At 34.1% G+C, this 14,027-nt stretch overlaps 1 protein-coding gene across 2 annotated transcripts in view; it reads left to right on the top strand.

Moving 5' to 3' along the window:
• Positions 1-13,297, top strand: part of TBC1D15 (TBC1 domain family member 15) — a 69,272-nt gene extending 55,975 nt beyond the window's left edge. The window contains exons 13-18 of one of the 2 annotated variants that reach the window (XM_061206562.1): positions 3,641-3,741; positions 7,596-7,695; positions 8,448-8,545; positions 10,552-10,668; positions 11,207-11,293; positions 12,582-13,297. In XM_061206562.1, coding sequence (XP_061062545.1) covers positions 3,641-3,741; positions 7,596-7,695; positions 8,448-8,545; positions 10,552-10,668; positions 11,207-11,293; positions 12,582-12,803 — 725 coding nt within the window. In that variant the 3' untranslated portion in view covers positions 12,804-13,297. The remainder of the gene's footprint in view (positions 1-3,640; positions 3,742-7,595; positions 7,696-8,447; positions 8,546-10,551; positions 10,669-11,206; positions 11,294-12,581) is intronic. The other variant, XM_061206563.1, reaches the window with a different exon arrangement.
• The last annotated feature ends 730 nt before the right edge of the window (positions 13,298-14,027 follow it).

The raw sequence follows: 14,027 nt of genomic DNA, 5'->3' as shown, positions 1-14,027 counted from the left end.
TTATGGGAGGTATTGTTTTGTTTTTTTTTTTACAGTGTATGTTCATAATCTGATCCTGAATAAGCAGTAAAAGGTTAAATTATACTCAAAATACTGTATGTAAGAAGGCAGGAGAGTGTCTAGTTGAAAAAAAAATGATTTCCACCTCTTAAGATTTAAAAAAATAAAATTGATCTTCTAATAACCGAATAAGCTTCAGTTAACCTGGAATGTTGACCTGTATATAGATGAAATTTTTCTTTTCTCTTTAAGAATGTGTACACTAGGATGGTAAGGAGTTCATTTCTCACACCTCCACACTGAAACAACTTTGCTATGAAAATAATTTGGGGAACTACTTCAGAAATTGTAGTAGTGCTGATTAAGATGTACATCAGTCAGCACTAGTGCAGAATCTGAGCATCACTGAATGCTAATTTAAACAGCTTTAATCTTTCTTTAATTAAAAGGAATTTGTACATTAATTCCACACCCACAACTCATGACATACCCCAAAGAACATCATGTATAAAATAAAATGGATTAAAGGCAACAAGAATATGAAGATTAATTTGACTGCTTGCTTTAGCTAAAACTTTATGGTAGTGATCCCGTATGAAAGCTGAAGACTTAAAGGATTAAATTAGCTTCTTAGAAATTTTTATTCATTATAACTTTATAGTAAAGCACTTTTCCCCCCCCCAGAGGAAAGGTGCTTTGTAAATCTTTCGAACAGCATGCTTCGAAATATTTCTGTTACAGACTATATGCGGTCAGGCCCAGGAAAGTGGTACTCTTTTCCACTTTGTTGAATTCACATAAATTTCCTTCATGCTTTAATTGGTTTAGCCTTCATATTTGTCATTGCTTTCACTGTGTCATTGCCATGTAGGAAAGTTCTGATGATAACAATCTAGTCTTCATGCTAACCTGCTTATTCTTTCTTAAAAGTGTTGTATTAGTCAGGGAAAGAAGTAAAGAAAAAAAAAGATTTCTTATAAGATACTGGCTTATGTGATTATGGAGACTGAAAAGTCCCACAGTCTGCCATCTATAAGGTGGAGACTCAAGAAAGCTGGTGGTATAGTTTAAAGACCTGAGAGCAGGAGAGCCAGTGGTGTAGGTGCCAATCCTGAAGGCATGAGAACCAGGAGCACTGAGGGCAAAGCGCTGTCTCAGCTCAACCAACCAAGCAGAGAGCAAATTCAGTCTTCCTCCATCTTTTTATTCTATTCAGGTCCTCAGTGGATTGGATGATGCCTACTCACATTGCTGAGGGCCATCTGCTTTAATCAGTTCACCAATTCAAATGCTAATCTCTTCTAGAAACACCTTCACAGATACTCCCAGAAATAATGTTTAACCAGACATCTGGGCATCCTGTGGCCCACTCAAGTTGACACACAGAATTAATCATGTCGTGTGTATTATGTTAAAAAAAGCATCTGCAATAAATTTGTATAAATGCTTACATTTAGATATCATGCCGTATGCCATTTTTTCTAGCACTTTTCTCTAAATGTCTTGGTAACTCCATTGTTTGGTACTGTAATAATTGGATACCTGCCATGGGAACCTAAGTTTGTGTGTGTGTGTGTGCTAACGTGCGTAGAGACATGCTTTTCCACAGGGTGTAGGGTAGACATAGTGAGGTTGGGAGGGATTAGGCGTAGCAGTAGATGATAGTGTAACTGAAAGTGGGGTCCGGCTGCTCGTCGCTCAAAAGCCAATAAAGAGGCCAGGTTGCTGGAAAGGAAAGTTTGTTTTGTTTTGGATGCTGTCAGTGTTGGGGTCGGGGGGTGGTAAGGGCGGACGTCTGTCCAGAGGCCGACTCCCACCACTGACAGTCAGTGGGCAAGAGCTGTTATAGACAGAGGGAGGGGCTACGTGCAGAAACAGCACAGTCAGCTCTGACCATCTTGAAATTGGTCATCAGTGGTCTGATCAACATCATCTTGATTGTTTTAGGTACAGCTAATCTTCAGCTCTAGGGTTGGTTTGTTTCCATTTCTTTGAGGCCAGTTCTCGGAATTGTGGCAGCTCATGGCAGCAGTCTGGTCATCATGTAGTTAACTTCTTCCACCTGCTGGGGGTTTCAGTATCTTTAAGACAACCCTCAGGATATGGCTCAGAATATTATCTACAGCCCTTAAGAAGGAACTAAAGATCCTTGACTATGCTTAATGACTAAACTGTTATTATTTGGTCTCCTTTGACTGTTTTCCTTTGTTTCTGCATTTTCGCACTTCTCTGGTTAAACTTATTCTTTGGCTAAAGTTTTTCCACAGGCAAAAGGCAGGCGGAGGATGTGGGGGGCAACGTGACCATAGGGTCCTGCTCCGTTTCAACAGGGTAGAGGCTAAGAGCAGATAGAGCTAAACTTTTATGTGTAAGGAGATCCTGAAGTGAACTGTCTCTTTCTGTTATACTTTTAATCTGAGTTTTCTCAAGAGACTTTGGCTTACATGCTTCCTGGGGTCATTTTTAAAGTTTTCTTCCAGAATAGGAAGAGTGATGTAAGATTGTGTATAACTGCAGGCAGAAATATACCCTCCCTTTTAAAAATATATACTGTTTTAAATGGCTTCATTGCACACAGATATTGGTGAATGATAAGAATGTAAGTGTTGGCTGCAAATGAAAGACTGTATGTTTTCCACAGACTTCCCAAGCTATCACTGGGAAAAAAAAATCTCTATGTAACTTTAACGAATGTACAAAAGTTACCAAAGTTGAATAATATGTATGTGAAAAGGCTTAGTAAGAGCTCTTGTCCCTTTGTTGATTCAAGAATCTGTATCTTAAGTCTGAAATCTAATTGTAAAACAGTTAAGAAAATTGAGGATTTTATAAGATGGAACTAAAAAATAAGACGTTTGACATGGTCAGGTGAAAAGCAAAACAAAGATTTTTTGTTTGTTTTTTAAGTGAGGGGCCTGATTCTTTAACTTTCCAATTTTTCTTTTAATCTAGGGCTGCAAATTAGTGTCATGATGAGAAATTATAAGAGCACAAGAGAAAGGTGGTTAAAATGGTAGTTTTAGGTAAAAAATATTGATTGGATTAAATAAGACCATTTGCTAGCATTGGTTGGGTCTAGAGTAACAGCAAAAGGGAAAAAAAAGAGAGAACGTAAATACAACCACTTAAAAGAGGTAATTTTGTTGTGATTCCTTTTGGGTAGATTACCAATGTCTGGTTGCTAAAGCAGTTGGATCCTTTTTAGTTCTTATTTTACTGGGCTTATTCGTCGTAGTTTGGTGGTGGTTGACTACTCTGGCCTTGCAACTTTCTTCCCTTTGACTTTTTTTTTTTAATATTTATTAAATTTGATATTCCTCTGGATTTCCCTTCACCCCTCTTCTTTATCATAATGCTTTTGCACATTATTTTTTAATAATATTACCCTCTCTTGATAATGATATTTACACTAAGACACATGCTAGCAGTTATGTATCTGTTGACATCTCAGTACAAAACAACTCACCTTTCTCACCTGATTGCTAGATTTCCTCCTCATTGTTTACGAACATCAGTATCTACCAGTTTCTGAAAACAAGAAAAAAGATGCAGTTTTAAGTGAAATGGTGGTGATATGCACAGATGGATACATAAAGCTTAGGTTTTTAGAGATATGATTAGTTTTTTCTGTTCTTCTTAGGATATGTGCAAGGAATGAGTGACTTACTTTCCCCTCTTTTATATGTGATGGAAAATGAAGTAGATGCCTTTTGGTGCTTTGCCTCCTACATGGACCAAATGGTAAGGTTCCATTCCAAACTAATTTTGAAAATTTTAGTTGTATCATCTTATTATATAAGATTGATGTTTATATTTAGCCAGTTATGGTAGAACTTAAAAAAAACTGCTCTGTGTGGTTTGTTCATTTGTTTCTTTTTTAAATAGCCTTTTCAAGAGGCTTGGAAATGCTGGTATTGTTTTCAATACAAAAAGTAGATAGTAAGTGCCTATAGAACAGGAATAATCAGGATTTAATATTGGTAAATGCTTATGATCTGCAGAAGAACCATGAGTCATTACAGAATATTGATGAAATAGATGATTTCAGTTCTTGTGAAGTAGTTGAACTTTCATATCATCTGTTTCAGAGATAAAGCTTAGTCATGCCAAGTAATATCCTTAGCTTTTGTGAACATTTTGTATTTTGTCATTATAGTGGCTGATTTTTCTCCAGATGTGTTTGAACTATTTGTAACGTTGACAGCTTCTTAGTTTTTTCCTAAGCATGCGATTATTAGAGTTGAACTGTGTCTATATATACATATTATTATAAGGAACATTTTATCTATTATCATTGATATATCTTGGAGACAGAGTTCTAGGACAATAGTACAGTATTAACAGGAAAATAAAATAGCACAGTCTTCTCAAGTAATCTATTAGAATGGGGAAAAAAAAAGGAAAGGGGCTAAGAGCATATAAAAGCATATGAAATCCAAAGACCTGACTACATAGGTCACTGTACTGTTTCAAAATAAAATAAATATACTTGATGCTGGGCCTTGATGGTTGGATATTGAAATGGCTTGCTTGCAAAGGAATAAAGATTTGAATATGTAGTCATATAAAATGTTTCCCTGTAGTGGAGAGTCTGGGATACAGATGTGAAATTTTTTGATTACTTCTATTTTTTGATTACTTCTATTCTTCCTCTCTTGCTTGCCTATTTTTTATTTCCCCTTCTAATTTGTCCCAATTTTATCTATTTCCTCAAGTCTCTTATCCATGGTTCCAACTCATCCTCACTTCTCCTAGTTCTTTTCCATACTTGATAAGATTTGATAGTTTTAAAATATTCTTTTACTATTAAAGTAATATTCAAATTATGTAGTCTTTTACCATGAATTAATGTTTTTGGATTTTCTGGAAAGATTATTAATTGCAGTAATATGGTAATATCATAGTTTGTATTCCTTACCTTTTTGATTGATTGATTTTACCTGCCTTCTTAGTTCCAATTACTCCCAGGTGCTCTAGAAACCTGAGGCATTTGTTATAAAGGTCTGTACAACTGATACTAATTGTGTAAAAACTGTTGTCTGCTTTCCTTGTGTTTTTGTTGTTTATCCTCTTTTCACTAGAGCTAGTATGCACCTTGATAAAGGGGTCATGTCTTTGTTTAACTAGTTGTCTGATATGCTTGCAGAATTTTCCTAATGCCTGACATGAGGTTTTTGTTCAACAGACTTTTGTAGAATAAACACATGAATATTTCCCCAGTGCTTAGTTTAGACTTCTACTTACAGTAGGTATTCCAAGAATTAGCACAAACATATGGCATTTAGTGTTTTACAGTAATAGTTTTCATAAAACTGAGCTAATATTGGCATGTTCAAATATATTGGCTTGTGGTGCCAAATACATACATACATGCATACGTGTGCATGTATTTAGTTGTCAAATGTAAAGACTACTTTCTGAACATCTGCAGTGTACCACTTCACAGTCTGTTTGTCATTTTTGTGTATGAAGGTTCAAGTTCTTTGTTCTGTCTCTTTCACAGTAAATGTTCTCTGTTTGCCTTTTCCATTGAGAATGGTCTGGGGATTTTTCTAGTCTTTATTCTAAAAAGATCTCTTAATATATTGTCTACTAACATCTTTTGCTTCATAATATTTGAATGAAAGGGCAATAAGTTACAGTCAAAATAATCCGCACAATTATTTTTCACTGCATTGCTATTGTTTTGGTGTCCTTGAATCTGTGCTGCTGTTTGACTCCTTTTTGTTTTATGGATTTATTTAACATAAGGTTTAACTACTTTAGTGAGGCTGAATTCAGTGTCTGTAGATTTACTTTTGTTGATATTTACTCACATCTAACGTAGGTCTAGGCATAGACTTTGTTTTCGAAATACAGAAATATTTGCAAAATGATCTGACGAACTTTCTTATAGCCACCATTCATTTTGCCATATAGTTTTGTCCCACCCTTCCTTCTCACCCCCATCCATATATATACACACACACACACACCCCTATGTATATGTATGCACACACATATTTATTTACAGTTACACTTGATGCCCTTTGTATATCCACTGTTGACCTCATTTCCCTTTCTCCAGGAGTAGCTACTTTTCTGAAGTCGGCTTCTGTCGTTTTGGGAGTGCTGCTTTTTATAGCAGAGTGGGTAGCAGTGGCTATGCCATGTTGGTACTTCCAAACCAATTTTAGCTTTTGGTCATGCCACAACAAAAATTATGCTGTTAATCAAAGAGTTAATTCTGCCTTTCTCTTATAGTTCCATGTGGGAAATGTGAAGAAACTATATCCCAAAGGCTTGCGTTAGTCTGTAAAACTATTTCGTTCACTAATTAAACGATTTAAATCACTGAAGAGAAGCCATTTTATTGAGAATCAGTACCTCTTAATTTTCAAAATTTTTTTTACCAGGAATGAATGGTTTCTAATCAGATAGATACTTCTAATAAAACACTATTATTGTCTCAAAAACTAAAAAAGAAGTGTGAGGGAGGGGATGTTGTTCTTAGGCTTTTCACAAAGGTTAGGGCAGTAGTTCACCATAAAGGGGTTAGAACACTAGGGTTAAAGGGATCAGAATCATCTAAGAAGCCTTTATTTTGGTGCACTCCCCATCCCCAAACCTTGACTGAAGTGTTGGTAGGGAATCTTTTAAACTTCAAAGATTATTTAAAACATGTAACCACAGTAGTTCTCAAACTTTATGATCTCAGGACCCCTTCACACTCTTAAATATTATTGAGGATTCCAAGAGCTTTTGTTTATGTGGGTTATATCTATTGATGTTTGTCATATGAAAAATTAATGCTAGGAAATTTATAAATATTTATTTATTCATTCATTTAAAAATGACAGTAAACCTGCTACACCTTGGTATACATACATTTTTTTTTTAATGAAAAGTAACTTTTCCAAAACAGAGTTTACTGAGAAGAGGGATTATTTTCCATTTTTCATTTTCTTTAATGTTTAGTTTAGTAGTTTAGTTTAATAGAACACAGCTGACTTGCATATCCGCTCCTGTATGCAGTCTATTGCAGTATCACACATCATATAGCCTTTACACTTATGGGAGAATTTAAAGTGCAAAATGCGTAGATTGTTTTAGTGTTGTTATGAAAATGGTTTTGACTTCATAGATTCCCTAATGTCATCAAATCTAAGAAATAATTAGCTAATTCTTTAACATGAGATATATGTTAAAGCTAAAATTAATTTTATTTCATATGTTAATTTGAAGAAATATTTAACAGTGAAGTGATTTGATAAAAGTCTATTTTCCAATGTGTGTTCCATTCACCAAGTCTCTTATTTGACGTAAGAAATAAGTATTGATATATCAGTCAGTCTACTCCTGCTGTCTCTGCATTATTCTTTATCTAAAAAAAAAACGAATAGAGGGAAAAAATAATTCTTAGTTTGAGACCAAAGATTCTCTTTCCCTCCTTCTTAATGTTGCTTTAGCATTTTAATTAGTTGTGATTTTAAAATATAACCAGTGTGGTATAAATCCAGCATTTGTCATTATATTCATGGCATAGTTATCGGTGATTATGTACTGTAAAATATTTATTAAATATAACTTATGTGATAACATTTATTTTTTTAAAGCATCAAAATTTTGAAGAACAAATGCAAGGCATGAAGACCCAGCTAATTCAGCTAAGTACCTTACTTCGATTGTTGGACAGTGGATTTTGCAGTTACTTAGGTAAGTTTAATGAAACAAAACTATACCCAGCAAATTGTAAGGTAATACTAACAGAGAAAAAATGTAAAGAGCTCTTTTTAAGATGTATATACTCTACCAATGTTGCCTGGGTTCCTCTGAGGAATAAAAGTGTGGGACCAAACTGTCCTTGTATAATTTTGCCTTAAAACAGTTTATTTTTAAAATGAATTATAGTTGTCCCTCAGTATTTGTGGGGGATTGGTTCCAGGACCCACCCGCCACCCCTATACCAAAACCTGAGGATACTCAAGTCCCTTACGTAAAATGGTGCAGTATTTGCATATAACCTATGCACATCGTCCTGTAGACTTTAGATCATCTCTAGATTATTTATTGTACCTAACACAATATAACTGCTATGTGAATAGGTGTAAATATAATGTAAAGACTATGTAAATAGTTGCTAGGCAAGGCAAATTCAAGTTTTGCTTTTTGGAACTTTCTGGAAATTTTTTTTTTTCCAAAAATTTTCCATTCATGTTTGGTTGAATCCACGGATGCAGAACCTGCAGATATGGAGGGTCAACTGTATTTGTTGTTATTTGGTGGTTTTCTTTTAAAGAAGTTAGCCTGCAAATTAAAATTGTTTCCTTGAATTAGTAGAAGGCAGTTAAATTTATAGGACTTTTAATAGCCTAAGATGAATAGAAAAATTTGAGTTTGAAGTAGGTCACTGTATTCTGAGATAATTAGCATAAGAGTAAGCCATATATATATTTTTTTCTGTGTAGAATCCCAGGACTCTGGATACCTTTATTTTTGCTTCAGATGGCTTTTAATCAGATTTAAAAGGGAATTTAGTTTTCTAGATATTCTTCGATTATGGGAGGTAAGTTCTTAAATTATTGTAAAAATTAATATTTTTTATGGAAACATTTTGTATCTGTAGAGTAAATGGATTATAATATTTTGACTGAAATTTCTAAAGCAGTTATGTTCTGAAAATTCTAATGGTTTGTGGTCTCTCCTTAAAAATTAACCATCTTGAACTGAATGTGCGGTCTTTGGAGCTTTTTTCTGTAAATCAAATCCTTGTGTGATTGGGTGCCAGTGGGTTTCCCAGAACCAGTTCTCTGGACCACTTGTGCCTGTGTTCTTTCCTTGGAAGGCTTGACTTTATGTGAGGCTCTGCCACATTTGGGTATAGATTTGAATAGAGTTAAGGAAGTTTTGGCAGGCCAGTCAATTGAGATAGTACTTTATTTGTAGTCTGAAATATTGGGAGGGAACTGACTTGTGTTTTGCTTTTTTAAAGAAATTTAAGTTGGAGCAGAATACTAAGAATAATATAACAAATATCCCACTATCCACATTTAACATATGTAAATATTTTGCCGTATTCACTTCTGGTTTTTTCTTTCTTTCCAAGACAAAAAATATTTAAAGATATAGCTCATATCTTTAGTCACCACCCCAAGCCCCATTTCCCTCTTCCCTTCTCTAGAGGATATTCATGATCATGTTTTTGGTTTATATCCTTTTATTCCCTCTTGCACCCAGGGCAACTCTTGATGAAAAACAGAAAATTATTATTTTCTTCTTATACATCTGTTAATTGTTAAGTTAACAGATGGATGTGCTTTTGAAATAGAATATTGGTATAATGACTGCTTGATGCCTTATCTTTATAAAAGTAAAGATGACAGAAATATTCCCAAGGAAAGAATGGGGGAAATAATCTGTTTGGATAATAAATAGACTTGTATACAGTGGGCACCCTGAGGCTTTTACACCTGGAAATTGATTCCTGTACTTCTGGTGACTGTGCTGCCATTAGAGAAGGTGATGCACTGATTGAAGGATCACCACTTTATGGAGGATCACTTTCTTTGTTTGAAATTAGAAGGAAAACTCACATGTTCTTGACCTAGAATCATATTTTAAAGTTAATCAATTTTATTAAATTGTTATCTCAACTTCTTTTTAAAAATTATCAACATAGCTGTAATAACTCCTTAGTCTGTGTTTACCAAATAAATTGGAACTTTTAATGAAACTTTTGAGGTTAATTGCATTGTAATTAAACTTTCAAGAATTGGATTTAGTCTGAAAATTATTCTACTTAATTTACTTCTGGTAAAAGAAGTAAAAACATTTCAGGTATGCTTTAATAGTAGTGTTTACATGGCTCTTTTGATCTTTCCAAAAAAAGATATTATTAGGTACATTAACCAGGGGGAAATTAAGAACTTAAGTTTTAGGGCATTAGCTATACTTAGGAAGACGTGCAGCTATTGATCAAATGCTTTATACATTTGGGTATAAATTTTGGGTGGTCAATTCAGTTTTTGTCAGGGATATTCTGAGTTATATAATATGATGTTTAGAATGTAGAGCTACCTCTGGGTGTTTTTGATTCCATGCAGTGTATAACTGAATCTTTATTCCCGTGATTTAACTCCCCTGTACCCCTCCCCCGCCCCCCGCCCCACCGAGACTGAAGATGATTTAAAAGTGAAAAACTGAGGGTTCAGAAAAATACTGAAAATGCCTCTAACCCTTACACTTTAACCTCATGACTGTGGCTCCTTAGTTAATACCATTTATCATACTGGTCAGGCTCAGTGTTACTGTAGTTACCTAAAGAGCCACATTTGGAACTCATCATATTCATATAATAGTTAATATTATATTAACTATTAATATAATAGTTACTTCGTACGTAAAAGTAAGACTTTCCTTCCCCACACCTCATTTCTTAACTAGAAAAAGAGTGGACTACCCCATCTAGGCAACTCGTGCTTTGCACAGAAGTCATTCAGAGTTCATTGTATCTGTGAGGAAAATATTTTAGAATTGATAGAGTTTACTAAATAGGTGTTCTATTTTTTATAGGTAATGTGGACTGAACTACCATGTAAAAATTTCCATCTTCTTCTCTGTTGTGCTATTCTGGAATCAGAAAAGCAGCAAATAATGGAAAAGCATTATGGCTTTAATGAAATACTTAAGGTAGTTATTACTTTAACTTAAATTTTAATATTTTGGCTCTTTCCTCTTTTTGGTGGTATTGATATACATACATTTCCTTGGAGCATTATTGAATCCCTCAAGTAACTTAAATTTTATCAATAACAGTCAGTACTAGGACTGACTCTCTGAGAATGACAGTTCAGCAAGTACATATTGCCAGTTATTTTTCCTAGCTAATTAGGAAGAAAAGGAAATTCAACAAGTGCTCTTTTATGTAGTTTAATTTTCTAAAAAAATTCTTTTGCTTATAACTTGAGATAGTAGACTTGGGACAACTGCTGGATTTAATGTTCCATAAGCTTATTAACTATTCTTTAGCTTTAAAACTTGAAATGATCTAATGAAAGATATATTAAATTTTCTGTTTACTTGTAGTATGAGGGTGTTGTTATTTTAAGGATTTTATCTACAGTGTAATATAACTGGTAATAAGTTGTATAGTAGAATATAATAGTGTTTCAGTTTCATTGAAACTGAATTATTTTATTTTATTTATTATTTTATTGATTTATTTTAGCATATCAATGAATTGTCCATGAAAATTGATGTGGAAGACGTACTATGCAAGGCAGAAGCAATTTCTCTACAGATGGTAAAATGCAAGGTATACAGTGTTTTAAGTAATTACAAGATTTTTTTGTTTGTGTGTTTTTGGTGGATTGAGGTCGAGAGATAATTTTTCCTTTTAGAAGTAAAATTGGCAGCAAGTTGAAGGCAGACACAAAGCATTGGCTAGCATTTGTTTACCATTATAAATTTACAGCACTTAATTGAAAACAATTGGTTAATTATGCTAGATAGGAAACATATAATAATAAGGCAAAATGACAAAAGTAATGAAAACACTAAAGGGGCTGCAGAAGCATTGATAAATTACCTAATCAAAGAACACAGAATAGGACCTCATATTAAATATGTAGTATCTTTAAGTAAAGACAGATGCTAATCAGAAATAATTAAATGAAGAGTATTTGGTCTATGTCATTACATTTGTATCAGTCAGACTCTTAATAATCTCTAAAAACAAGGCAAAGTTGATGTGTTATGTTCTGAATTTAAACCAAAGTATTATACTTTTGATGTATTTTGGTTTTTATATTTTTTATGAGAATTCTTATTTGGTCTTTGTGTCATTTGATCATGGTTCCAAATATTTATTTTGGTTCAGTTTTACACACAGTTATTTGATAGCTGTTCTGTTCAAAACCTGCCAGTGAGGGCTTCCCTGGTGGCACAGTGGTTAAGAATCCGCCTGCCAATGCAGGGGACATGGGTTCGAGCCCTGGTCCAGGAAGATCCCACACGCCGCGGAGCAGCTAAGCCCGTGCACCACAACTACTGAGCCTGTGCTCTAGAGCCCGCATGCCACAACTACTGAAGCCTGTGCGCCTAGAGCCTGTGCTCTGCAACAAGAGAAGCCACCGCAATGAGAAGCCCGTGCACTGCAACGAAGAGTAGCCCCTGCTCGACACAATTAGAAAAAGCCCGTGCGCAGCAATGAAGACCCAACGCAGCCAAAATAAATTAAAAAAACACACACAAAACCTGTCAGTGAGATACTTCTTATGTTTAAGGAACTTCTGTGTATTGAGGGAGAAAGATGGTGTCAATAAGGAGAATGAAATAAATGCAGAATATTAGAAAACAATATGCTTGTGGGAGTGGTGGGATGGGGTGGAGAGTGGCTAATTCAGAATAGAAGGTCAGAGAACCACTTACTAAAAGGAGTGGTTAGGGTTTCATTTGGAGTGGAGAAGGATGGTTTGAGAGGGTGCATAACAATTACACTGTTAAAGCAAATGCTTAGATGTAGTATTAAATAGAAGTGTTAATTTGTGATTACTTTTCCTCTATGGTGAATGATGATTTTATATTTGATTTTTCTTATTCAGGAGTTGCCACAAGCAGTTTGTGAGATCCTGGGGCTTCAGGACAGTGAAGTTACAACACCAGATTCAGACAACGGTGAAGATGAAAATGTTGGCATGACTAGTTGTCCGACATCTGCATTTCAGAGTAACTCCTTGCCTGTACTTGCTGCCAGTGGAGCCAGAGATGACAACCCAACAGAGATATCCATGTCCCCAAATGTCAGCAGAGTAACACCTGCATGATCATTCTTCTTGCTTTTTGAAGAGACACTTCGTTGCAACTTCTTTTCAAGTACTGGAAAGGTGGAAATTTAAAATCTTGTTATTGATCATGCTTTAAGGTTTATGGAAAGAAAGAAAGTGTACTGATGTTCTTGCATTAAAGCTTTACGAAGATTTAAACTAATTATTTTTGTAGTTACTTCTACCAAATAGCCTTTCCTTTTCAATAACATTCCTTAGTATTTTTATAGCTAAGTACATTTTATTTTCTCGCTGATGAACTGGAATTGGATAAATATTACAAGTGGATGAGTTGGAAATTATGCACTTTGAAAACATTCACTTTGTTTACTCCAAGTTCAGTGGGTTTGGATTTGATTAAATGTTGAGCCTTTCTATAGCATTCTAAGTTGAGAAGTAGATTGTTACCCGGTGACGAAATAAAAGAATTTGTTTTTCTCTTTTGTTTACAACGATACAGCTTAAATATTTATGCTGGTTGAATGTGATATAAATTGGCCATTTTCATCAATGCAATTTAATGTGTAGATAAAGAGCTATTTCAACCATAAGAAGTGGATTGGCAGTATATTTTTTACATTGAATTTTTCTTCACTTGTATATAAAGACTGTATAAGTACTTATTTATGAGTATAAGAAAGGATAGGCATATTTTCTTTAACTGAATAAACTAGACTATTGATTTATATAACCTGATTTCACAAAGTTAATACATAGCTTCAATATGAGATCTTTTTCAAAACTATTTTCTTAACCAAACATTTATTTCATGAGACTACATCCAACCCTGTATCTGGTATAATTTTCAAGTTAATTGCTTGTAGTCTCACTTTACTAATAAAGTTTACTATCTTTCCTAATAATGTATTAACTGATTAATCAGGTCTTTAAATTTTTATGAAATACTCTTTACAAAAAGCTTATGTCAAAAAATTTCAATATACTATTCATGAGTCTCAAAATAATACTTTTTTGTATATGAATGAAGCTGTTGTTTTTACCATGCAGTGTTGCATGATATTAAGTTATGTGTAATTAACATAACTGATTCCATTTTAATTGTAATTTGTTAAGTTCTGTACATATCATTAAAATAAATTTGAAGTTGAAGTAGTGTTTTCAGTTAAATTACACCTAGAAATAATCTGCTAGTTTTTCATCAGAAGAAAAAAATCCAAGATGGGCCCCAGTGCATCTTATATTTTTATGTGATAGAAACAATCA

This window comes from Eubalaena glacialis, chromosome 11 (assembly GCF_028564815.1).
Source record: "Eubalaena glacialis isolate mEubGla1 chromosome 11, mEubGla1.1.hap2.+ XY, whole genome shotgun sequence".
In the NCBI taxonomy this organism is placed as follows: Eukaryota; Metazoa; Chordata; class Mammalia; order Artiodactyla; family Balaenidae; genus Eubalaena; species Eubalaena glacialis.
The sequence above is the reverse complement of the archived record's forward strand: the minus strand, read 5'-3'. Positions and strand labels throughout refer to the sequence as shown.